Source organism: Photinus pyralis, unplaced genomic scaffold, assembly GCF_008802855.1.
Source record: "Photinus pyralis isolate 1611_PpyrPB1 unplaced genomic scaffold, Ppyr1.3 Ppyr1.4_LG8, whole genome shotgun sequence".
NCBI lineage: Eukaryota > Metazoa > Arthropoda > Insecta > Coleoptera > Lampyridae > Photinus > Photinus pyralis.
This window is the reverse complement of record NW_022170819.1, coordinates 31,295,797-31,323,587: the sequence shown is the minus strand read 5'-3', so window position 1 is coordinate 31,323,587 and position 27,791 is coordinate 31,295,797. Positions and strand designations below refer to the sequence as shown.

The window sequence follows — 27,791 nt, the reverse complement described above, 5'->3', positions numbered from 1 at the left end:
AATGTAATTGGTATTCCTATTTTGAATTATTTCAGATTGATTAGCGATTTCCATTCTTTGTGTTCGAATCTGCCCTTTTTGAGTGTTATTAACTTTTTTGACCGTGCAGAGATAGATGACGAAGTGATAAAGATACCGTATCCAGGACCTTGAGATACCTTCTGGACTGGAGAAGGTCCGGTTAATTAACAATGTATTTCATGTACCTATACCATTTTAACTCGCGACACAAGATGATCCATGAATCATTGTGGTTTCATAAATTTACGTATGCTATGAACATTAGTCGATCGATAGATAGTCAGTAGGTAAGTACCTACTAATTTTTGCAGTCACTGGCAGAATAAACGACCCTTGAATGCAATTAGTTTTAAGGTTCCCCCTTAACCATGCGATCAAAAATGAGTTGCTGTCGAGTGACCTTTGGAATTTTTGTTTACATGGGAAATCGTACTTAACTTAAACTTCCAAAGGCGACTCGACAGCAAGTCATTTTTGATCGCCCGTTAGCACATGGACTGCTATTAGCCCTATGCTTTCAATACAAAATGGATGGTCACGGATAGAGGGCACTGTAGTCGTGGGTATGTGAATCTCAGGGTAAACTAAAGTCGTGTAAACACCACTCAGATCGCGTAAAGAGTAGCTTTTATAGTAACTGCGTAGTACGGGAAGCTTTAAATACTCTTGATTATCTTCTATCCGCCCACAAATAAGAATAGGTTTGCTTTTTTGGCATATCTAGGCGATTAATTAAGTGACGTTTGTTAATTTATAGGTTGACAGTCTCAAATCGTGTCTAAGCGGACAACTTCGGACAGGCTCGTTTACCCTGACACTCACATATCCAGGCGATGTCCTTGACCATATTTTAGTTACAATTAGCAGTCCATGTACTATATGGTCTAAGGGTTCCCCCCAACTGTTGTATACTTACTAATTTTTTATAGGAGAAAAAATTGCAAATATTAATAAAAGTGACATTTATTAGATTCTGAGAATACAAAAAATAATGTAATCCTAGAAAATAAACGTTGAAATAGATAATAAATTAAATAATTTTAATAAAAATAAATTAACATTCCGTAATTTAACGGGGCGAAGTTCAGTTTTGTGGTGAGACAGCCCTGAGAGCTGCTCTACCACTTAACTAAGACATTTTTGAATTATAACAAAATACAAAAATACGCAAATAAAATGTTTTGATTAGGCTTTAACGTTCACTAAGACTAAAATGTATATATCTATCAGAAGAAGGAACTTTCTTTAAAATGTTATGGTTCAGTTTTTCCACCATGAGTGCTACGGTTGGTTGCGCATTAGATCATTTTCGTACGACATACGTCCGATGTCAGTTTATGACATGTTTAACTTTGCTTACGTACCTACCTTACTATGGAATAACAGTCTTAATTTAGTAGGTGCTCTTCGGTATTTTGTTGGAATTCCATAAAAAGTCTCGTCTTAAAGGCTATAAAAGAGAAAATGTTAATAAATCAAACAAAACAAAATAAACAATAACTTCAACTTATTGTTAACTTGTAAAAAAATAAATAAATGAGAAGGTACATTGAGAGGTGCCACCCTGTATATACAACTTCTGACGCTACATACATTTTTGAGAGTTGGCAACCATGCAATTTCTAGGTGGGAAATAAAGTCACTAAATATAGAAAGTACCGCAATCCATTGGGCTCGTGTGTTAGAGAGAGAACGCATGATTTTTTCCCAAAAATGGCGGAAGTTACCAGATTCTAGTAACTTTAATGTTAGGGATTGTTCCACCTGTTTGGAGATATCTGTATATATTTTTATAAAACATGACAGTACTATGAAGTTAGGTTACAAAAAATTACAGCTATTCAGATTTTATTTGTCAATTTTTTAAAGTTGGCAGTAAATTTGCCCAAAAATGGTGGATGATTGCGGTACTTTCTATATCTAGTGACTTTAGTGAGAAAAAGCTGCCTGCGCCATCTAGAAAGCACGAACGGGGGTTACGTTTGTCTTGAATGGCGGTCGTGAAAGCGTCGCTCCATAAATGTTTGTTGTTATTTTGTATTTAATGCAGGTAGTAATTTTTGCATTTCTTTATACCGTATTTGTGTTTTGTATGCCGTATTTTATATTTTTTGTGTTTAAATCTTTGTTTTTGAAATTTACTTGGTTTAACCGCAATGTGATACCGTTATGCTTTTGTTTGTAATTGTTTACATTTTTGGTGTAATGCTTGCTTAATTTATGTTTATTGATGTTGATTACTTGGTCTTGTCCCTGAAGTAACATTCATATAAGTTTTGATAATTTTATTTTAATATGTGGAAATTACCGATTCGTTTGATGTATGTACTGACTTGTTGTTTGTAACTAACAATTTTCTCCGTGAATAAAGCAGTCACGGGGGTGGTAAAAACTGTAGTCAAAATTAAGCTACGACACCTAATTCCGTGATTGTCTTCGACATTCAACTGTAGGCTCGAAACCCCGAACGAGGGACGACGTTACCTATTTTGCGGGGGCGAGATTACGCTAATCAAAGCTCTTCAGTTTAGAATCTATGTGCGATAAATGAGTAGCGATTCAATAATTTTCACATATCTTGTTTTTAATTAAATTTGCCTACAAGGCCATGTAATTTTCCATCTTGCTTTTAACAAAAGGACTTTATTGCACCAAAGATGAGTCACATCCTGTGTATTTCACCCTTTCTTAGAATCTTGGTACCTGCTTACCTGACCCATAATTCCCAAAACTTGTTTTTAACCTCTATGTTACCTCTTGAAGTTTACCTGCTACTTTTTGCGATGTTATAATTTTATGTTACGCATTCACATCATTACAAACAATTAATTTTACAACATAATTTGATATTAATTTGACGGCTGGTTTTTTTATTGGTCTTGGTCTTTTTTTCCCAGCCTATTTCTATTTTTATTCCGTGAACTACCAAATGATAGTAGTAATTTATTTTGGACTTAAATTTCCGAGCTTTTACAATCATAATAATTACGATCATTATAAAACAAACTTTTCACAATTTCATTGTTTTATTTAACGTTCCTTCCCTACTGTGCTTAAGGTCCTAGCGTTGTTTACAACTAACGTAAGGGGGCCTTGCCTTAGACGTTTTATCACGTGCCACTTTTCAAATTTAAGCGGGAGCTTGTTTAATTTTGGAGGGAATCTTCATTTGGGTGGCCATTTTTAAACGTTACCGGGTTAAATTTACTTCCGTGTTCTTGTAGTGTGAAGTACACTACAACATTCTCTTGAAATATGAAGATTTGGTCTGTTATAGACTCTTGTTTTTTGAAAATGTTGCTGGAGAGATGGACAGCCCGCATTGGTTTGGACAAAGTACCGAAACACCATTGACACTGTTATACTTACTTGGGGGCCGCGTCGATCGAACTCCATACGGTGGTCCATACCATCATCATTTTATCCGGTGTGATCCTATGTCGCGATGCATCGTAGTATTCGTAGTCATATGTTTTCTGGGCGTTGATATTGAATTTTGGCCGTTGAATATGTCCATCATAACTGCAAATGAAACAGTGTCCACATTAAGTTATTAACTTTGTTCGCAACGTGTCAGCCAATAAGGCTGTTTCTGCGAACCCACTAAGATACACTTTAGATATCCAAACTTGGATTCGAACCACAGACACTAATGATTGTAAGTATACGGTAGGTACACACTGAATAGGACCAGAATACTTCCATTAGTTTATGCGGCATTTTTATATATTTTTTTACCGTATTTTCTAATTGAAATGTATTAACTCGTGTCTTTTTAGCACATTTTCCAACAAAGTTGGGTGCGCTATTGCAGCCACTTTCTCTTTCTGGCCGTAACTACTCCCACAGTTTTCAAGATAATTAATTTGTTCTTTTTGCATTCGGTAACGTATAGGTGCGGCACATGAGCTTAGGAAAATCTTGACGATGAAACTGCGCAATGTCAACTTTCTTATTTATTTATGTATTTTGTTGAAATTTTAACCACAGATACTTCTAGTAAAGGCAAACATATCGCATATTGTAAACATCAGATTAATGTGCAGGATGCGCAATATCAACTGCCTTATTTATCGAGATATCTTTTTGAAATTTTAATCACAGATTCTTCTGCTGTTAAAGGCAAATCTAAACCTCTCGCCAAGATACTCTACCTATAGAAAATAAACCAAAACAGAAAATGCGGTAATAAAGAAGTGAAAACTGCTAATTCTAGGTTTAATCGTGGTACCAAAATATTATTACAACTTAGCCAAAATGGCACTTACGATTGTAGTCCTTGAAACTGTTCGGATTTTTTATACATCGTTGCCAATATTATCGAACATATTAGTGTCGGAATGAAAAAAAGTAAGCACCAAAATAAGCTGAACCAATACCCGTTCTGAAAACAAGCGCCATTAGAGCTCTTCAACGCGCAAATCGCACTGTTAATACCAAAGGAAGCAAGATCTTGTCGCAAGTGGCAATTAAGGTTGAATTTAATCCCGCGCTCAATGGACCGCACTGTCCGACTTTTTCTTTTGTATTGTCGATGACCCTGTACAAATAGCTTCTTATCAGTTTTTCAATTTCGAGCACGAAATTGCGAGCAATCTAAAAACGAAGATTTGTAAATGATGGTAATGATTATGGCGGTTAAGGATCACCTTTGTCAAAGCGGTTACTCCCTTGTTTTGAAGATAGTCTTCTGCTGCCTTTACCTCATCAATTAAACTGTTTATGGCCATCTCAAAGGATTCTTTTCCGAACTTAAGGCCCTCCATTAAATTTTTTGCTACCACCTATAAAAAATACAATATAGTGCCTAGATATCAGCTATTTAAGAGGGGAACATTTTATGTAGTCTACCTAGATATGAAAGAATAGTTATTTACATAAAAGTCAGGAAAATAACACATTACCTACCTACTGGCGAGGAAATATTGAAGTACGAGGCCCCTTTGGACTTCCGAGTGAAGCAATGTCATTTTACTGACGAGTTTTGTATTAAATTTAACCCGAAATCGTATTTTAATATAAAATTTTAACTTTTAAATAGAAGTATTAGAATCGTCGGTAAGTCTTTGAAATTGACTATTATCAAGGAGTATATACGTTATATACTCTTTGCTATTACAAAAATTTAAAGTGTTTTGAATATAAGCTTCCGGGTGAATCGATATCATGGATGTTTATGATTTTTAATTCAATATTATTTTCCACTCGAAATGGAGGGTTCATTGCGTCCATAGCAGCCGTCTTAATTTTGACATAAAGTTAACGTTAATTAAAGGAGACTTTTGCGTGATTATGAAACTGGCCCTTTGGGGGCTGTTCTGTTGAAATTATTTAAAAAATCTGTTTTTCAGGCTCTGTGTGTGGCGCCAGATATGATTCGTATGGTATCTGACATTGTGTTACAATATGTGTATGCTCCATCGACATATAGAAATGGACTGCGCGTCCCAATGCTAAGCGTAGGTACTGGAAGTGAGCGAGAGGGGAATACTAAAGAGGCAAGCGCTCTCTCTCTATCGCGATTGTGCGTTGGTCTTACTGCCACAGCAATGTTGATTGTATGCGAGAAGCGCGATAGAAAGAGCGCTTGCCTCTTAGCATTCCCTTCTCGCTCACTTGCGGTATCCCCGCTTAGCACTGACGAAATGGTCAAACTTGTCGAAGTCTCGAAGGTCGTATGATGAAAAACCTTTCTCTACTCGAGATACTATATCCGATCAAAAATGAGTTGCTGTCGAGTCATCTTTGGAATTTTTGTTTACATGGGAAATCGTACTTAACTTGAACTTCCGACGGCGATTCGACAGCCAATCATATTTGATCGCTCGTTAGAAGATGTGTATGAACCTATGAACCCACAATTGGCTCTTCTTTTGAAGTTTCTTGTGGAAAAGTACAAAAAGCAAAAGGTCGTCTGCTTCCATCGCCATTCGCGATGCATTGGAAGTGACAGCTATCTCTTCACTCTGCGTCGCTTTAAACACGCCTCGTGAGAAGGGGATCTTAGGGTACGCAATCGGGCTTTGGATTACAAGGTCGCGTGTTCGAACCTGAGTACGTGTGCTTTTTTTTCCTGGCCGCTCATTAAATTTACGCGACAATTTTTTTTAATTAATTATTTTAATTAAAAGGAATGGCGACAGTTGTAATGCCACGATGGAGAAGATGCTAGGGAAGGTTTAATTTATGCGAATCGACGTGCGGTTTCGTGATACTTGAAATTTGAAACGGGGGGGGGGGGGGGGGGCTTTAAAGCGCAATCGCGTTTTTTCATTATAGTTTTTTAAGGACACTTCCTGGATAGGCACGTTCAATGGAGAAAATTTAGCTCGAAATATCTATCCAATGCCTCAATCGCCGTCAAAATTCGTAGAACAAACGTCTATGTATCAAATTTCATTTAAATTCTTCCATAACTACAAAAGTTGGCACTGCGCATGCGCAAAACCAAATTTTGAAACTGCCGTTCGATTTTCCTTTATTCCAAATGCCAATGGTTTTGCGCAGGCGCACTGCCAACTTTTTTATCTATGGAACCATTTAAATGAAATTCTTCTTATAAACTGAAATTGAAGTAGCACGTCAAAAATGGATTGCCCATGTGCAACGCTATCTTTCATATTTGTGGCCGGATTTTTACGATTTTAACAGAAGGTGCATCTTACAAATGGGAAATGAACGCAAGTGGAAATGCGCTTTTTGTAAATCGTTTACGATTGTTACTTTTTTGGTGGTGGAGATCTTTTATGCACCCACCGCATATATTCTTGTTTCGTTGAAGTGTCCCACGTGATACAACCAGATTCGTCGCAAGTAATCATTTTAAAAAAAACCGATATCGTGTTTTAAAGCATCAAAATTCGCCATCTTTTTGCCTGTTGAAATGATGAGTGCGGACATGTGATAACTTTCGAGAGAGTTGGCAACTCTGGGGGAAAAACCACAGGCAAAGTCAACTAACTTTCAGATCGAACCTGGGTTGAATCGACGGACGTTTCACGGCATCTTCGAATCTCGATAGGATTAGCACGTTGTGTATACTAGGCGGTTCTTTTATGTGTTGGGACGTGAGACACAATCAGATTAATTAAAAGTTATAGTTTTATGCGTAAGAAAAGACAAAACAAATAAAATATATTACGCACACACAAAAGAATCCAGGAAAAAGATTCTTTGTCGGACTAAATAAACCTGGCATAACACACAAATACAAGACGTCAAGCACAACAAAATGTAAAAGAAATACACAAATAAAAAATGTCAAATCGTACAATTCACAAATCCCTTCAAGAGCTTACGCAACGTCCGGCAACGGGGATAAGATTGAGGAAGCAACATAATTCAACGAATAATCAAACTTTCTAAGGAATATCCTCCAAGGAATGTAGTTAAACAACTCATACAGAGAATTCAATTAGAGGACCCCCTTTCTTGTATATGCTAAGACAAGAGCTGCAGTCCGCACGAGATGAAGGAGCAACATATGCAGCGAAGAATCACACTGCATGCGCGGTACTTCTTCCAGTGAATAGTTAAATCGAAACGAAACTTGTATGTTTGGGTTGAACTAGATACGTAGGAATCCGAATAGCCGACAATAAAAAAATTAATTAAATAACTTTTCGCGCTAATCTGCGTGCGTGTAAATTCCCGGTCCTTCGGCAGCTGCACAGAACGATTGCTGTATATACAGAGCGTTTCGTATGTTTCCCATACCACCAAATGTAAGGTGTATTGCCTAACCATTTGGGTATGTCACCACATACTTGATGAGCAAATTTGGTTTACGATGGATCCGAAGAATGAGTACCTCGAGTGGATAATAAAGAAGTTCCTATACAAGGACGTTAAAAATACCTTAACGTCATTGTTTCTATACATAGATCAGGAGATGAGCTGCAAAGTGTAAAGTTTGTAGATGATTTCATCCTACCAACGCGTTGCGAGAAAGCTGTGGTGGATCGCATGGATGAAAAACTCCAGGAAAACTTGTTGGGTGTGATCGAACCCAAATATACTGTAATATGGGTCGAGGATTTTGATTGGCAAGGTGCTAGTGCATGGAAAACAACTAACGCCATGTTCTGCTGATGAATTTAAACTTATTCCCAACTAAGTTAATAGGGGCCTTTCAAACAAGTTGCCAGATTTTGCCAATCGCGGCGCTAAAGTCACTAAAAATCGATATTTTTCATGAAATTTCAGTCAGCAGATTCGATTGTCATTATAATGGTAACACCCAAGGATGCAGGATTCGATTGTTCATTATAATGGTAACACCCAAGGATGCTATATAATATAAGGATTGCTCGATCCCTATACTTGTAATGCCCGAGTTTAAGTCATATGTGCCGTCACCAACGGACGTGGCTGTCAGAATGTGACAGTTATAATTTGCTAAGTTGTCAACGTTTTTGCAGTTGTTAGATATGAACGCACTTAGTTATCTTTTGTTAGGGGAAGAAGACTATATTACAGTAAATTTTTTTAAAGAAAAGGCGCACTACTCATCCCATTTTTAAAGAGAGATTCCGGTATTTGCGGGATCCCGCAAAATTTTAAATAAATTGGCAAATAAGCTGTTTTGTGCAGTTAACTTCAGTATTAAAATAAATCGCTAATTATCACAATATTGAACAAAAAAGTACCTTCAGCCTAATTTAGAACTCAAAAAAAACCTCACCTGTACATTACAAAAAGGTGAACTTCTAAAGTGCCTAAAAATCATAGTACATTTTTAACGATTTTAACAATAACTTCTCCGTTTATGCGTTTCATTAATAAAGTAAACAGATTCGTCCTCTTGGTCGACAAATTCCTCAGTCTCGCAAATAAAATGGGATCCCGCCCCATTTATGTGCGGGATTAATCCCGCAAAAATGCTAAAACCTCCCGGTATTGCATTCCCTAGTAATAACCAATTGATCATCTTCGGGATTGCTTTTTTATATTTTTCCATAAAAAACAATAACATTAGAAAATGAACGTTTCATACCCACTGTATTTTATAGAAAATTTAATTCTAAACCAATTAATTTCTCTTCATTTTTTCCCTTGGAGTAATAGTTGAAGTCAAATGCGAAAAGAAACGACAGCTTGCCATTTTTTCTTCGTTTTTGTTTATACATATCAATATATTCCGGGAGTTTTCGGCTAGGGGGACTATGATTTTCGGATTCAGGGGATCTTTTTACATATAAGACACTTGATTTCGTTGAGTGAACACCCAGCCCAATCTGCCCAAACTGTAATTCGACTGCACTAAGTACTTATGAATATTGACACAACAAATGCGATCGCGTGGCATTTGACGTCACTTTCATTCGTCCAATAGTGAAGCGTTTCGCAAATTTGAATTTCATTCGCTTATTTTGCACTTTTGAATTAACATTTTTAGCAATTAAAAAACAACTAAATAAGAAACTAATGGTTTAAGTTAAGTATAATGTCAGGACAATAAATATTCGCTGGAGAAATAATCAAGTAAATTTAAACCACATGCATATTCCCTATTACATATGCCCGCGAAGGTTTCTGATGTAGTAAACGTGAGCGAGATGAGGCCGCTAAAACCGCGCATATGTCCTACCAGACTACCATGAGTTAAACGAGACGAAGGCGAGATTGACGGAGACATGGCTAGTCAAAGAATAATTGAACCATTCAGCTGCCTTTGGACTTCATCCTGTGGTGCCAGAGAAGAAAAAGAAAGATTGCAGCACGAGGTTTTGCGTGGATTACAGGCAATTTAGCAACGTATCAGAAAAAGATCATTATCCGTTTCCTCGAATAGATGACACGCTATATACGCTTGCCGGTGCCAAATGGTTTTCCACCTCAGATAAGAAATCGGCCTACTGACAACTTGGTTTTGGATCTTAAACATCGCGAGAAGACCGCTTGGGGTAGCAATTTATCGTCATGCCATTTGGTCTGTGCAACACGCCCGCAACGTTCCGGTCTTGAGGTGCATTTGGTCGACGTAATAGATATTGGTCGAACGTTAGAAGAGCATCTCAAGAAGCTCGAAGACGTATTTAGGAGATTGAGCTGTACGAACCTCCAAGTTAAGCGTAAGCCCGTGGTGCCATTTCTAGAAAGTTCAAAGTGTAAATTTCACGAATAAAAGATGCTCAAATGCAAATGGGCTGATATAAAAATTGTTGGAAAAAAGAGACACAACACCGGCGTTATAAAAATAAATTTAGTTTATTTCCGTGCTCGCATTTGTTGACTGTTCCACAGTGGCAAACACGTGATACTAACTGGTACACTTTCGGGTTTTGAAGGAGCTGTTCATGACTCATGCGTGGTTTTTTATGTAATAAAATCGAATAAATGCCATTCGCTTCAAAATCGCACTAACCAAATAATAAACAAAGTCACACATTGATACGCACGTGGCACGCGCAGCACAATCCACGGCTACACTTGACATCAGAGGAGCTGAAGCAGTTTTCAATTTGACAAGGAGATCTCTTCCAATCTCGGCGAGACATAAAATTCATTTTCACATTTCCATTGTCCAACTTTATACACCACTCAGCAGGTAGCCTGAGCTAAGGGGAGGGTGCGCGTTGGTGGACGCAAGAGTTTTAAATGGGGGGGAGGGCAGTGTTACGAACCTTTTAGAATGTTATCGAGACGTCATAAAGCTCATCGTTTCTATGAAATACGATATGCCATTCGAGAGTGTTCCGTAACGTTCGAGAAGCTTTTTGTTTGCTAGTAGTAGATATTATTAAATTTACGTTACAATATGATGGAGGATTCTCACCATATTCGGCAATCATTCGTATTCTTACAATTTGTACACCACTTCACAACTGCTGAAACTGCTTAACAGTTAAAAATGATGACTAGGTAGATTACATAAAAATGCCCCCTCGTAATTACGAACTTACCTTCGTCTTCTGAGCTGTCGTTATCATTGGAAGGACATACGTCTGTTGATATTCACGTAACTTGCTTGCAGATTTGGTTAATTCGTCTTGGACTCCACTTGGAACAATTCCATTCAATTCGTTCAACTTGCCAGCTAAGAGATCTAAATTGACTGTGGTAATGGTAGTATTAAACTTGTCAATAAACATAATAAACTTGATATTTGCTATACCAGAAGCAATTAGATTTCGTAAATTTTTTTCGGCATCCGCACTCAACAAAGTAATATGTTCAGTATCTACCTGAATCTGCTTGATTAGCTCATTGAGCATCTTGGTAATATCAAATTTATCCAAATATGTGATTATTTCGTCAATGTCAAATAGATTTTGTAATTCAAAGACATTATAGAAGCTTAAATTTTGATGACAGGAACTGAGCACCCTATTGATTTCTATATCGATGCCTATGCCAGCGCTGTCGGTTCCTTTCAGGATGTCGTCAATCAGCTTTGCAATCTGACTGTTATTGGGCTCTCGGAGTGTATCGCAAATTACTCTTTGCCCTGCAATTCCCACAGAAACGTGTATTATAATCGCAACGACTAAAATAATTGCGATGAAAAACATCATCCCAACTCCTCTGGAAAAAAATATATATTACGACTTATTTGCTACAAGAAGATAATGACTCACATCATTAAGAAGCAACTTCCCATAGATTTATCACAACAATTACCACCGTTAGCATCCGGATGCTTGCAAAAAACTCCAAACATCAGTCCAAGTACAATACAAAGTACAACGATGAGCAAAATCAAACAAACAGCAAGCTCGGGATAGTAACGGTACACCGAATATTCATCCAAGTAACCCCCAAACTCCTCCAACGGCTTCTCCACAGAATTCTCCAGCGTCTGCCCGAGATCCCGTAAAACGGAAGTTATATTTGAGCCGCCCGCTACTATCTGTTTTCCGGCCTCATCTACGGACTTTTTCACGTTCTCTATTTGCGTGCCGATTTGACCCTTTATTTCCTTCTGAATTTTCTCCAACTCTCTCTGTCCTTCTAACACATTATTTGTAATTCCGGATTTTAAAATTTTATCCAATTCTTTTATTTGCTCGGTTATTTTCGGCAACTGAAAAATTAATAAATTATCAGAAATGACGATGATTTTTTATCATAATTTTTGTTTTTAATGACCGACCAACTGCTATGAAAAAACTTTGTGTTTTTTCTTTTGTTGAAGAAATATCGATCACGATGCCTTTTGTTTATTTTAAATATAAAGGGTTTTGCTCCCCGTGCAGTGGACGCGCCCAGATAGGGGGACGCTCATCGCAGACCCCTGAATGATGGTAAAGTTACTCGCGTGTTTGGGTGAGGGATATTAGTGGCTCGTTGGGGCTGAAACCCAGACTGGTAGCGACAGAGGCTGTCGCCGCAGACCAAACTCCCAAGTCAAAGTTACCGACCTCCGGGTGGTGACCCCGCTCTGTCGGGTAGGGGCTGGCAGGGAAGCCCTGGGCAGACGGCTCTGCCCAGATAAGTCGGTATTTCCGCACTACTCGTGGGAATTGTATAGGCCCTAAACAAACCCTATTTAAGGACCTGGTAGTGGGCCAAATCCTCTTCGCAAGAAGAATAAGACTGTGGCACAGAAGGCCATGGTGAGGAAGCGCTGGCTCGAGTGTAAAACCTCGGGTCAAGCTGGCCCTGCGCCATAGACTAAGGCTGTGGCTGGGTCGTTGACTTCGGAGGGCACCCCGACGTCAGGGACCGATCGTCTTGGATCGAAGGGAAGCACTCCAGGGTCTGGCTCGGGGCAGCCTGAAGAGAAGACTAGAGGTGCATAGAGTCCCTTAAGTTGCGGGTGCACTACGAAGCCATGAGCAAGTTGCGGAGGAGGCGCTCAGGGTGGCCATTGTTCCGGTGTCGCGCTCGGAGGTGGACATCACTGAGCCTCAGTCGAGGTGCGTTATGGCTGCATTGAATGCAGTCGTTGACGAGAAGGCGGGAAAAGGGAGGGGTGTCTATGGACTGCCCTCTTATTAGGCCCAATGGCGCGTTTAAAAGTTCAGAAGCATACCCCTAGGCATAGAGAAAATTTGGGAAATAATTCTACAGTATAAGTACTAGGTAAGTGTAGTGGAAAAATAACATAACATCTTAAGAAATGGAAGTTGGAATGTTACGCACACTCTTTCCACAGATATACGTAAAGAACGTATATGTGTGCTCTTACCAACTTAGTGAAATATGGAGTAACATAACCTCACATTTCGACGAAATTATGTGAACTTTGTATTAAGATTGTGGAAAATTTAGGGTTTCTCCCGCAACGTTGATAACGCTTAATTAAAGTGCCCTCTAGCCATTTTTATCAATTTCATGATCGTACCTGGGGCACTTAATAACGTTAGAGTATAATTCTCTAGAAATTAAACAGTTATTTGTTTAAAATTCAAACACTTTATAAATCTCATATTAACATAAAAAATGTTTTTGATACTAATTAAATCAATCTGAGCAAATTAGGAGAAAGAAAATCGTATTAACACTTTTTTGTAAAGAGTAAAAAATATTGTATTGAGAGGTTCCACCCTGTATATACAACTTACGACGATACATACATTTTTGAGAGTTGGTAACCATGCAATTTCTAGGTGGGGAAATGCTGCCTGCGCCACCTAGAAAGCACGAATGTGGGTTACGTTGGGCATCTTGCCTTGAATGGCGGTCGTTTGTTGTTATTTTGTGTTATTTAATGCAGGTAGTAATTTTTGCATTTCTTTATATCGCATTTGTGTTTTGTATGCCACATTTTATATTTTTTGTGTGTTTCAAGCTTTGATTTTGAGATTACTTGATTTAACCGCAATGCAGAATGTTAAATACCGTTATGCTATTGTTTGTCATTGTTTACGTTTTTGGTGTAATGCTTGCTTAATTTATGTTTATTGATGTTGATTACTTGGCCTTGCCCCTGAAGTAACATTCATATAAGTTTTGATCATTTTACTTTAATATGTGGAAATACCGATTCGTTTGATGTATGTACTGACTTGTTGTTTGTAACTAACATTTTCTCCGTGAATGAAGCAGTCACGGGGGTGGTAAAAACTGTAGTGAAAATTGAGCTACGACACCTAATTCCGTGATTGTATTCGACATTCAACTGTAGGCTTGAAACCCCGAAACCAGGGACGGGTTACCTATCTTGCAGGAGCGGGATTACGCTAATCAAAGCTCTTCAGTTTAAAATCTATGTGCGATAAATGAGTTACGATTCGTAATTTCCACATATCTTAATTGGGTTTAGTTAAATTTGCCTACAAGGCCAATTTTTCATCTTGCTTTTAACAAAAGAACTTTATTGCACCAAAGATGAGTCACATCCTGTGTATTTCACCCTTTCTTAGAATCTTGGCACCTGCTTACCTGACCCATAATTCCCAAACCTTGTTTTTAACCTATGTTATCTCTTGAAGTCTACATGCTACTTTTTGTGATGTTATAATTTTATGTTACGCATTCACATCATTAAAAACAATTAATTTTACTACACAATTTAATATTAATTTGAAGGCTAGTTTTTTTTATTGGTAAGTTCTCTTTTTTTTCAGCTATTTCTATGAACTTCTATGAACTACCATTTTCAAAGTTTATTTTTGCAATGTAATTTATTTCGACTTGCAATCCTTTACAATCAATAATAATTGCCATCATTATTAGACAAACTTTTCACAATTTCAGTGTTTTATTTTACGTTCCTTCCCTACTGTGCTTCAGGTCATAGCGTTCTTTACAACTAACGAAAGGGGGCCCTGCCTTAGATGTTTTATCACGTGCCACTTTTCATATTTAAGCGGGATCTCGTTTAGTTTTGGAGGGAATAGTCATTCGAGTGGCCAATTTTAAACGTTCCGTGTTCTTGTAGTGTGAAGTTAGCGTAGAACCTGGTGGTCAAGTACACTACAGTATATGTATAGAAACACATTTTGGTTTGAATATAAAATGCTCTTAATTGGTTCGGGAGGGGTGGCGGGGATTTCGAGGGGCCCATAGGGTCAAATTATGTAGATCCGGCCCTGGGGAGGACGCTTCCTTTTTCGTACCAGTGGGGGAACCGAAGATGATAAGGATTCCGCCCAGAAGACTTGAAGGTACCAGTGGGGGAACCGAAGATGATAAGGATTCCGCCCAGAAGACTTGAAGGTGGAAACGCACCAACACAGCGGACGGAGTCGGAGCTTTGAATATAAAATTAGGAAGAAGTCTAAGCCTGTACTTTCGCGTGGGTCTCTGAAAGTACCTTGAGCGATAGATGGAGCCACGAAATGAACGTGAAAAGTACCTTTGGATTTATATGCGCGCTTCCCGAAGGCAGTCACTGCTCTTCCTTCTTACAGAGCGTTTTATGTGTAAGACAAAGATAGCCTGAACTCTCCCACTTACACTCATTGATTTGTTACCGTACTCTTATGTTGATAATGGGCGCGCGTACATAATTGAAAACGCTGCAAATACCAATTTAGACACAGAAAATTTCATAGAACAAAAATTGTAGACAATTAAATTTACTATAAAAAAGTCCGCGACGGCATATATCTATCTTTAATCGTTTAGCCTTACCAACCATTTAAAGTTGTACCTAGTGTCCTCGTTGGTTTCAATAATATCTTTGAATGCTTATCATATATTAATGGTTAAAGATACATATATGCTGTCGCGGACTTTTTTGTAGGAAATTAAATTGTCTACAATTTATGTTTTACGAGTTTTTCTGTCCGAAGTTTCGTTTTCACAGCGTTTTAAAGTAAATGTGGGTACCTTTCGTTTTGTGACTGAATCTAAAATTCAAAGGTTGTGAGCAATTTTATTGTACGTGATAGGGTTTTGTGTGATATTTAAGTTTTATAAGGAGTGTCCTGTGCCTAAACCCCCTAGTTTTTAGGTTATTCAATATTTTTCACAAAACAATAATGAATTACATGTTTATAAACAGGATCGAGTAAGCCGTGATAATAGAAACCAAAAGAATTCCAGTAAGCAAGTGTCACAAGTAAATTATCTGTTGCAATTAATGTGCTCCCTATTTCGTAGTAAAATAAGATTAATTAAAAAGGCGAATTTCGAACTAGTCTTTTTAAAAAATCTTATTTTACTAGGAAATAATGAGTACCTACACTTGCAGCAAACAATTAATTTATGGCACTTGTTTACTATTTGGCATTCTTTGGTTTTTTATTATCACGGTTTACTCCTGTTTATAAACATGTAATTAATTAATGTGTAACTATTTAGTGGAAAATATTGAATAATTTAAAATCTACGGGGTTCAGACACAGGATATCCCTTCTAAGAATTGAAGAGCGCACAACAGACCATCGAATAGAGAAACAAAATAGTGGTAGTTCCATTTGAATAAAAATAGTTATAGCACTTTGAAATCTAGAAATTTTACAATTTTTTTGTAAACACTCTGTATCATTAAATTCAACTTTCTCATTACCAAAGTGTTGCCTTTTATTCAGATTAAAATTATTGATTTCTATTTCTTAACTTTAAAATCAAGGTCGCTACGATTTATCAAAGTGGGGCTGGTTTATAGAGAATTATTCGAAAAAAATTAATAATTTGGACTGCAGAGGTTAAAAAATGACATCGAATTAGCTAAAAATGAACATTCTGTTCCATTTAAAAAAATCAGCTGTGTATTGACACCGTAAACATGAGACACTCTGTACATTCAAAAATAATTTCTGTATACATATGCATAACATTCCATAGTTGACATTTGCACAAAAGATTTTTTGCTATTTTTTTACCAGGTATGAATTAGGAAAGACCGACGCAGTGTTATAGGACCCTGTATAATTGATATAAAACGTAAAAAACGAAGAAAGAATGGGAAAATTTTGTCTTTTTTGCATTTGACTTCAATTATCTCGTTATCTATTGCTCTGAGAGAAAATGAAGAGAAATGAATTTGATTAGAATCGAATTTTCTATAAGATACAGTTGGTATGGAACATTCATGTTCAAAAGTTATTGTTTCTTTATGGAAAGATATAAAAAAAGTAATCCCGAAAATTAACAATCTGTTACTAAGCAAAATTCATCCTATCTTTTATATTATCCGTAGCTTGATAACGGAACAATACGGCAACCGATCACCCGATCACCGTAGGTATCATAGTCGTTGATTAATTAAAAACACAAATTAAAAAATCCATGCTTTGTCTTTCAAAGTGGGTGACTCCCAGATTCTCCCCCAATTCTTTCCGCTAGTGGAACCCTAAGCAAACCGTTTCCAACAATTGTCCCGATGATTCTTGCAAATTGACGGACTGTCAATTTTTTTTTTCAAAATCCGAAGACTTTTGCTAGTTAACAAATGGAATAATTTCCGAAATATAACAAGAAATGTGACTCCATAATAGGCGAACAGAAACCTCTCGGAAAATGTACCTAAATTTAAAAAAAATACGTCGAAATCCGTCCGTCAATTTGCAGAAATCATCGAGACAACTTTTGGAAAAGGTTACTTTGGGGTTCCACCATCTGTACAAAAATTTAGAACGCTATGAGAGTTATCCAATTTGTTTGTTTATTTAATCAATGGCTATGATACCTACTTACGGTGATCGGGTTTGTCGTATTGTTTTGTTATCAAAAGAAGGGACCAAATACGGATTTTCAAAAAGATCGGATGAATTTTACTCAGTAATAACAGATTGTTAATTTCCGGAAATGCGTTTTTTTATATTTCTCCATAAAAAACAATAACAATTAAGAATGAACGTTCCATACTAAATGTATGGTCTACATAGACAATTCGATTCCAAACAAATTCACTTGAATACCTCACCGGAAAAAAAAATGGAAAAGATCATAAAAAATATCACTTCTCTTCATTTTTTCACTCGAGGCGATAGTTAACGAGATAATTGCAGTCAAATGCGAAAAAAAACATTTTCCCATTTTTTTCTTCGTTTTTTCTGTATAACAATATATTTCGAGAGTTTCCGGCCAGGGGATTATGATTTTCAGATTCAGCGGATTTTTTTACATAGAGTACATTTGGTTTTATTGAGTGAAATGACATCCAGCCCAAACCGTACTTTTGATGAATTATAGGGCTTTGCTTCGCGCCCTTCTGATAGTGTATTATTAGTATGGGTAAAAATAACTGTGTAAAAAATATAGCAAAGAGCTCTTGGGTATGGCTATATTATGTGCAAAACCAAATTGAACCTGGTGTTAGATTTGCTTTTATTCCAAGTGCATATGTATAAAATTTCAAAAATGCGTTCTATAATAGTGTGCGTTTATGGAAGAACACCATAGATATTTTTTATAAGTCCCTAAGACAATTTGAAAGATCGTGTGACAATATCCAAGGACTGTAAAAAAATTTTCACAGCATTTTTTCTTTTGTTTTTTTTTTATTTTAATATTCTTAACTTAACATATATTTTTTATATTCTTTATGTTTTCGAATAGTTTTTTTATTAACAATACATGAACATTGTTATTGGGGTAACCTGTTATGTTCATAAATAAATAAATAAATAAATAAGTTGGCACTGCGCATGTGCAAAACCAAATTTTGAAAATGGCGTTACATTTGCTTTTATTCCAAGTGCATATGTATCAAATGTCATTTAAATACATTTATAAATTAAAAAAAGTTTGCAATTCGGTTCATATATGGCCGAGATACCAAAAGAGCACTATGCATTTTGAATTGATTAGGCTCAACTTTTGCCATTGCTTTTGCATTGCTAAAGCTATGCCCATATTGAATTTCATGCAATTCAGTTCATAACTCACGGAGATGTCAAAAGGGCCTTCCTTATTATACCGCAAGGAGCTCGATAATATGTGAATTGCACTAATAATAAAAATAAAAATAAGAACATCATTTTTTTTCATTTCCCATTTTCGCATATTTCTCTTGCCCTTTGAGCAGAATGTCAAAAAAATAACGACAGTTTCAATTTTTACAACGCTTCGATCATCCCAACCGGAACCCCCAAAAGCACCTGAAATTTATAACAACATGTAGGTCAAGGGTTCGAGTCGTACCTACGCCAGATTCTTTTTTAACTAAAAAGTTTATTCAAAATTACGATGTGCGTACATTTTTTTACAAACGCTGAGAAAACAAAAAGAGATACAAAAAAAGTTATAAAAGATAAATTGTAGAGAATTTAATTTCCTACAAAAAAGTCCGCGATGGCATATATGTATCTTCAACCCTTAATATATGATAAGCAATCAAAGATACTATGAATGCCAACGCAATCAAGATGCGCAACTTTAAATGGTTGATATGGCTAAACGATTAAAGATAGATATATGCCGTCGCGGACTTTTTTGTAGTACATTTAATTGTCTCTAATTTTTGTTCTATAAAATTTTGTGTATCCCAATTGGTATCGGCAGCGTTTTCATTTAAAGTGCGCGCGACTATTATACGTACCAACAAAAGATTACAGTATTGAAATCTTCAGTGCAAACGCAATTCGGAGCATAAATTCGCTCTAAAACCGATTATATTATTATAAAAGTGGGAGAGGTACACCTTACCTCTCCACCGATTGTCACGGAACCACAAGTTCCCATTAGGCTAGACTTCTTCCTAATTTTATATTCAAAGGTCGGAGGTAGGGAAAACGACGGACGAAGAGATTATTCCGAAAATACCAGCTGAGTGTAGGAGGAAAAGAGGCGAAATGGAGAGTGGGAGCGTCAGTGACACGGACTTGTCTCTAAAGAGAAGAGACAAAAACGTTGGAATGAGCAGAGGGATGTAGAAGATACGGTTATCGTTTCCCCAAAGTCGTCGATGAACGAGCTGTGAGATATCCGGAAAATGCAGACGGAGGAGGCGATACTGGTGGCGGAGGTGCAAATCAGTCACCTTCGTGAAACAGTCAACCAACAGAATAAATCAGCGAAGCCTTTTACAATTTGGAAATTCTCCGTTGGTGGTCGAAAACAAGTGGTCCAAGTACGTGGGTGGCCTGAAAGGTGGAAGTGGACATCCACCTGAGGGGAGGGTGCATAACTTATACGGCAATAGGCATGGCACCTATTAAGCACGAGAGATATGGTCACAAACCCTATTAAGTCGTTGGAAAAAAGGCCACAGAAAGGAACGTACACTATGACGGCAACACTGGGAGGTGCCGAAGCATAAGAGGAACGGGCCCAACTTAGACCAGTAGGGAGTCTGGGGAGGATGGAGGTTCCCACACACACGAGAGAAAGAACCGACGAGATTGACGAGACAAAGAGGAAGAAAGTAGAGAAGACCGCCACTGACCAGGAGTCAGGGTCCGAAACGGGAATGGGAAACACACAGGAGGAGAAAGAGGACTAAGAAACCCAAATCCGGGAGCGAGAGTGAGTGCATTCGACAAGGCGATAACCCCCGAGGGCGGAGACGGTGCTCGTGAAGTTACAGGGGGCAATCACGTGGAGGAACATAAGACAAACGAAAATGCCGGGGCTGACAACTAAGATTGAAAGTGTAACGAAGAACAGGAAGGGTGATATCCTCCTCCGGGTAGAGAAAGTGGTGGGAAAAGCTCAACAAGATCAAGGTAGCCATTAGCGGCAGAGAGATGGCGCGTTTAAAAGACAACTGTGCGGTCTCTCAGTTAGGAACCTGGAGGCCCTGCTGCGAATCAAGCCCAATGCCAGATGCAGAATAAAAAATTTTATCACGGTGGTGAAGGGGCAGAAGGTGGCATTCGTTCACCTTAACAGAGAGGCAGCCGAGGTAGTAGCCGGGCAGAGATACCTGCGAGTGGGCTTGACCTCATGCGGGGTTCAAATTAACGTGGACCAGATACGCTGCAATAGATGCTGGGAGTCAGGACACGTCTCGGACCAATGTAAATGGAAAGGCCGCAGCGATCAGTGTTTCAATTGCGAAAACTCCGGGCACTACGCGAGGAACTGTAAGCTGGAAGTCACATGTCGAAGATGCGAGGGGCTGGCCCCAGGTCTCGGAGTGCTACATAGGGCGTACACTAGGAGGTGTAATTACGTCACAAAGAAAAAAAAGAAATCGATGCAGCGAAGGTCACCGGTGTGGAGATACGCGTGAGTGTGACTTGCGCGGAACAGGAGAGGTGCGATGCATTCTGGCACAACACGTGAGCGAGGAGGGAGCAACTAGTCCGAGGGAAACGGAAACCTAGCCGTTCAAAGAGCGCGCGAGTGCGGGGCGGAGGAAATTGTAACAGCTCCAGCATGGCCAGGGGAGTGGGAGTACCGTCACCGACGAGTACAACCACCTCATCAAAAACGAGAGGACGAGACTACGAAGGGGGTGAGGTGTGGTGACCGCCAGAACGGACCAGATACCGTAAGGTACACCGGGACAACGCCATGGTGATAGACGGGTTACCGCCAGTTGGCATCACTAAAACAAAACAACGGCGGGGAGATGGCTGTGCAACGAATTGGACCGCGGGGCGTGGGAAAGGGGTTACCAGATCGTCGCGAAAAAGCCAGGAAAGAAAAGCCCTCCACAGGGATTTACCGATGAGGCTTACGAGGATTGATGAGGGATGTCGGGGAATGGACAAATAGGGGATACGAGGAAGTTGATTATCATCTGACCCAGTTTCTGTCTGGCCACGGTGAAAATGTTACCTCCACATATTTGGAAAACGGGCAAATCTGTGACTGCGCAAATTTGGGAGTTAGCATATACACTCCCGCCTGACCTGGAAAGGGCACATTGAGCAAATAAGCAAAAAGGCCACATGTCCTTGGGCATGTAGAAGGGCTTTTGCCTGTACATGGCGTGGCTTATAAATCCTCGGCTGGTATATTGGCTTTACACTGTAGTGATAAGGCCTATAATACTGTACGGTGCACTTGTATGGTGTCCTGCCATGCGCATGTTAGTCATCATGACCTGACCTGTGTACAGGTTTATTTTGCTACCCAATTTTGTTCCACATAAGTAGATGACCAATGTGTGTTCTGGACCAGGAAGTGACGTCACACCAATCAGAAACGAGGTCGTGACGTCACAGCCAATTGGAGAAGAGCACGTCCTGCTACGCCCCCTCTCTTCCAGGTTCGTAAAGCGATCCAACAGTTTTTTCAACTAGTTCAACAGGTTCGTGAAGCGGTCTAACATATTTTAGACCTGGTACTAGTTCACACAGCCGTTGAAACGTGTGGAAAAGCTATTGCACCGCTTCACGAACCTGAAAGGGAGGGGCATACGAGAGCGTGCTCTTCTCTGATTGGCTGTGACGTCACTTCCTGATACAGAACATACATTGGTCACCTACTCACATACAACAGTGTGTTTGAAAGCCATACTTACCGAATCAAAATCAGTAACGGTGCCAAGTTGATTCACATGCTGTGTTAGCATATCGGCGCACTCTTTCTGTGAACACTTCTGCAAGGTTTCCTGTAAACTATTTTTCACATTTTGCAGTACTATTGAAAAGAACCAAGAATTACTACCTATAAATAAAGAAACAGCCAGCGTCTCTTACCGTCCTTGAGTTCGTTCGCTTTTTTAGGCATCTCTTCCGTGACTCCCTGCAGAAAGGTGAGATTTGAGCGAATGTCATCCAAACTGCCGACTATTTTAACTACTTCGGTTAAAGCTGTCGCATTTGAAATCTCTTCGAGTTGATCGGCAAGGATAGCACTGCAATCTAGATTCCAATTAGCCATATCTACAGCCATTCGATCACTTACCATCCAAATTAGTGACAAGAACACCTTCCAGTTCCTTGTAATTGTCTTTAAGTAAAATGTTGATTTGATCTGATGTCGACTGTATGTACACATCAATATCTCTGACCGTGATTGTTACATTGTTAGGTAATTGGACGGTTCCTTCCTGCAACTGCTCATTGCTCACAAACGCACTAATTACTCCAAACCTGCATTACCATTATTAACATCTGATTAATTAATGAATTGATACTCACAACAACAGTGTTCCAAGCACGACTAGCGCGGAGGCCAGGCCTATCTTTTTGCTGAGATCTCCATTTTTATCCAACGGTTTTGGATTAGCGCCGCAGTTTCCGCAGCAACGGCAACACCAGAAGCATAATCCGCATAAAGGCATACAAATACCGATGACTAAGAGTATTATTACAAACGCAAGTAAGGACGCGTAATGTGACAACAGCGGCTTTAATTCATTTACTATCACTTCTCCATTTACCACCTCAACAGAACCTGAAATTGAAAAAAAAGTGGGACATGAAGAAATGTGATTCAACAAGATGGTGCTACATCACATATAACCCTATTGCTGCTTTCAAGATCAAATTACCGCAGAAGAGGAAAGATTTTAGCTTTCTGATTGGGCGAAAAACTTAGTTTTTGTTGGAGGAAAAAGGTTGCATTACTCAAAAATAAAGTGGTGGGAAGTTGGCTGTGCTGCGAGAGAACCGTGAGGGAATTCGCGTTGAGTCGTGAGACGTTCGCGTCGAGCGGCAAGAAAAATCAAATCGACCACTTGTAAGTGAGTGTGGGCATTGTTTAAGTAATTATTTAAACAATGGCGTGGGGTAGTTTTATATTTTGCGAACAATTCAGCAATACGCACCGCCGTGTTACCAACTCATGATTAAAAAAAAAACTAATTTACAAAACTTTATTAATTTTGACCTTTTTTTACGCAATTCGTTACAAAAAATATTGTACCTAACTCTTTCGGAAAGAATTTTCCCGCATTCGCACTAAATGCAGCACTCCCTACGGTCGTGCTGCAAACAAAGTGCTCATGCGGGAAAATTAACTTACCGAACTTGTTAGGTAAATAACTATTCTAGCCTTTGTTGCCATTTTCTTACGCGCAAAATTTTGCGTTTTATTCAATTCGCTTCCCGATTGTATCTCACGTCCCAACATATAAAAGAACCGATTACACAAGGTAGGAGTTCATTTGTGCCATCCATATCGAGTCGACTGCTACCGAGATTTAAAAGTGTCGCGAAACATCTGTCACCCTGTATTGTTCTTCCCCAGAGTTGCCAACTGCAAGTATAGGGTAAGTCACGATATTACAGTACCGTGGCTTGGGGAACCCCCAAGAACTTACAAGGCAATCCTGGAAAGGCTGCAGGTGTTTCGGAAAATGCGATTCATGAAATATGCGAGTAGCTCTTCTCTATTACTATTACGATCGAAAAGGCAATAGATGCTAAACCGGTGATCGAGACGAAAAAGACAATCCATGCAGAAGTGGTGGCAGTCAAAAATGCGATCTATGATCTGACATGCAACCCATATCAATCATGTAAAAAACGGCAAAGCTAAATCGGTGGTCGATACGAAGGAGGCGGTCCATGCAAAAGCGGCATGTGATTTGAAAATTTCTTGATCAATTTATGACGTATTTTTCAATTGCATGATTTTGGCTCAAAGTTTAATTATTAGGTCATTTATTTAAATAGTATATAAAAATTATCGAATGTAAACTAAACTTCTCGTCGTGAAGAAACAATTTCAGGGATGGGAATACTGTAACTAAATTAGTTGCGACATCTAAGACGGTGGTTGTTCTCGGATATCATCTTTACTAGGGCATTTCCCGAACGAGAGACCAGCTCTTTGTTCCAGGGGTGGGACCCTGCTAGGAAAAAATTCTTCTGTTTAAATTTATGTGCGATATGAATTGCGATTCACCAATAAATAAAATTTTAACCCACACAAAGGAATGGCATCAAATGAACTTCACAATTAATAAGAAAAAATCACAAAAATTGTTTGCTTAGGTCCGCTTATCATTAATAAAAAATATACAAATCTGTTCACGGAATAAACTTCCGTGGGTCGACCTCTTCAGGAATATTAAATTGAGTTTAAGCATAAATTATTCTACAAAATCCACAAAACGATGGATCCCTATATTTTTATACATTCAAAAACTTCAATTAACTAACATTTATTGATGCATCGAAATTTTCTTTCTTTTTGAAACGTAGCCGAAATTCAGAAAATTGGATTTCTATGATAGGACCTACTGCATCACCTGGCAAACTTTCGCAAAAAAACACATACGATTGCGCGGCTGACGATTCTTTCATACACTGATGGGGTTATACGGATTTCGGTTCGAACCTTTAATTGAAAATGAATCTTCACGTGATCTCAAAATGCCCCGCTCAACTCATATAGTTTCGCTTCGAAAGTTTGGCGAAGAATCTAATACGCGAGTTACGTAGTTTTTCCTCGAAGGCTCAACGAAGAAGCTTTGCTACGCGACCTAAAATGACGCGTTCAAGTACTCCATCGAGAACCAAGCTTCGGATATGTCTTTTTATGCATGTGAAGGTATAGAAGTGAGTAATAATGCCGATTTGCACCGACAAATTTAAGTGGAACTTAGCTTAAGCGTTGCTTAAAATCCATGGCAACCATTGTCTCAATAATTGTTGCCATGGATTTTAAGCGACGCTTAAGCTAAGGTCCCCTTAAATTTGTCGGTGCAAACGGGCATGTCCCTCATGCTCCGTACGGATCGTTTTTTGAACCGGCAACACTGTGGCGTTTCGGCTCCTATCTGTTACACACTCGTTCCTTATCTAAACGCGCCTCATTGTCCCGTATATTAGTTACGTTCTCTTTCATTGTGGAAAGGCACACGTATTAAATTAAAAACCAAAATCATTACAGACCGAAAGCGACCACTTTGTTACAAAAGTGACAAGGTCCCGATATTTTGGCAACACCTTATTTGTGACACCTCCTTTAGCGGCATGTTTAGGGTAAAATAATGTGAATGACTCGCGGAATCTATGATAAGGCGGGCATTACACACTACAATAAAACTGTCATAGTTTTATCCACGGTCGCCGTGGTTTTATCTGTGCTAGAAGTACCGCTTAGGGGAACCCGCGAAGCAAGTACTTAAACGTTGAACAAATCAAAATGTACACATTCGTAACTAATCCAACACAATTACTAAGGAGAAAGATAAAACTTATCTGCGCTTCTATGTCAAATGTTTTATCGATATTTCACAAAATCTACGATGAGTGCTAGAGATTGTCGGGAGTTTGAGCGATCTTTTTTGATTTGAAATACCTAAATGGTTACTCTTTGCCTAAACGAACACTCTTTGTCTAATTTGTTCAAAGCCAACTGTACAAGACGCGTAATCCGTGAAATCAGGCAATTCTAATTTTTTTAATCGGCGCTATAAGTACCTAGATACCTATAAATCCGACCATCAGTCTTTGTTTGGATTTCGATTGGGCGGACATAGAGAGTTCAAAATTTGCTTTAAATACCTACGGGTCGGCTAATGATCTTTTGTATTGATATGTGGTACCAAAGTAAGTTTTCTTCAAATCCGGCTCGAAGGACCATGTTTACTAATGTGGATTGTATTTAATTTAAATTAATCTCCATTGAATGAAGATATAACTAGATATAGTGGAGTTGTAGGTGGGGAAAATGACCGTTTTGTTTTACTACCAACAACCAATTTCATATTGAAGAAAACGTCCTTTGCAAAATAAATAAACCCCATCTACCTAGGTATATGAAAATAAAAATTTAGTTTCTAACAAATTCCAGGAACGTACGTATACCAAGGTATAATACGTATTGAATTCGTTTTTGTACAGAGAATATAGGCAGTTTACATAAACAAAAAAAAGCCACTAAAACGACTCCCATACTTTGATCATAAAAAATATAACATCATGCAACCATATAAATATCATCAGGATGCGTCATTAACCTGGGTGTGCTAACTGCTCGTTCTTCTAACGGGATGATTAATCAACGGTTCAATTAAAAAAAATCTGCCAGTAATGAAATCTGGTACAATATGGTAACTTGCCTACATCTAACACTCTTACCTTCAGGAAAAATTTGTTGAGGTACCAACAAGTTCATAAAGTTGATGGTCATGTTATAAAAACCGCCCATTCCCTTTGGGTCATATTCGCTGTAATTATGACCGTGGTTCCCATTGCCGATATCTGTATAATTAGGTCCGTTCAAGTCGATATTGGCACCAGATTGAGCTTTGACACTAATTGAAGTGAGATTATTAGAGTTGACAAGATTGATCTTTAAGAAAAGAACGAAACAAGCAAACGCGAAATTCCGCAACTTGGAGACCGTTTTTGCTCGATTGCCATCCATTTCGATTGGCTCTTATGGATACACTAAAATAAATGATTAATGACACCTAGATATGAACCGTTTCGATAGCTTTATCGCATTTGCTTCATTTTTTATCTTCTTATCGTACATTCATTTTATTAAAAAAGATATAGGTAAGTACTTAGTTCCTAACTACATCGTATGTATCACAGTAGATAATGATGGTGAAGTACATACCTTTACCTACCCATAATAAACGGTTTGCGTCAAAAGCAATCATTTTTAGCCCATTGTAATGTTCCTAGGGGTCTAACAAGCCGACACTGAAAACGTTGACTTACCCTATACTTAACCGTTGGTAACTACAAGCAGAGCCACCTACCTTTCAAGTGGAAACGATGGACGTTTCGCGGCACTTTTGAATTTGGATGACAGTCGGCTCGATATGGCTGGCACGAATGGACTCCTACGTTGTGTAATCGGTTCTTTTATGTGTTGGGACGTGAGACATAATCGGGAAGGGAATTAAATAAAAGACAGAACTTTTGTGCGTAAGAAATGACAAGAAGAAATAAATATATTACGCACACAACAAGACCATGCCAGGGAAAACCTTCTACGGGACAAAAACCCCGGCATAGGCCACACAAATACATGAAAAAAATCACCTGCAGTAATAAAATGCAAGAGAAAATACACATAAATAAAACATCTCAAATTGTATGATAAAAATCAGATAATCAAATCAAGTG

At 38.5% G+C, this 27,791-nt stretch overlaps 1 protein-coding gene across 2 annotated transcripts; it reads right to left on the bottom strand.

Moving 5' to 3' along the window:
- Positions 1-1,005: 1,005 nt before the first annotated feature.
- LOC116179035 (prominin-like protein) lies at positions 1,006-27,121 on the bottom strand. 2 transcript variants are annotated; one of them, XR_004146942.1, is made up of 13 exons: positions 26,790-27,121; positions 22,896-23,151; positions 22,660-22,847; positions 22,452-22,616; positions 22,274-22,392; positions 11,601-12,046; positions 10,926-11,547; positions 4,671-4,805; positions 4,459-4,617; positions 4,290-4,405; positions 3,391-3,543; positions 1,390-1,471; positions 1,006-1,302 (listed from the first exon to the last, which is right to left on the bottom strand). XR_004146942.1 is itself a non-coding variant. In XM_031498735.1 (12 exons), exons 1-12 carry the CDS (start codon positions 27,076-27,078, stop codon positions 1,465-1,467), a joined length of 2,655 nt encoding a protein of 884 aa, XP_031354595.1. In that variant the 5' UTR covers positions 27,079-27,121; the 3' UTR covers positions 1,007-1,464. The 2 variants fall into 2 exon arrangements, 1 of the variants encoding a protein (XP_031354595.1); XM_031498735.1 differs by having other exon boundaries at positions 1,007-1,471.
- Between the last annotated feature and the right edge of the window lie 670 nt (positions 27,122-27,791).

What these genes read in the sequence shown, in the direction of transcription:
- LOC116179035 (XM_031498735.1), bottom strand. Translation starts at nt 27,078, where the DNA reads ATGGATGGCAATCGAGCAAAAACGGTCTCCAAGTTGCGGAATTTCGCG. An exon ending in TCTTGTCACTAATTTGGATG is followed by an intron (nt 22,617 to 22,659) that starts GTAAGTGATCGA and finishes ATTGGAATCTAG; the next exon opens with ATTGCAGTGCTATCCTTGCC. An exon ending in ACAAGATCTTGCTTCCTTTG is followed by an intron (nt 4,406 to 4,458) that starts GTATTAACAGTG and finishes GCTTGTTTTCAG; the next exon opens with AACGGGTATTGGTTCAGCTT.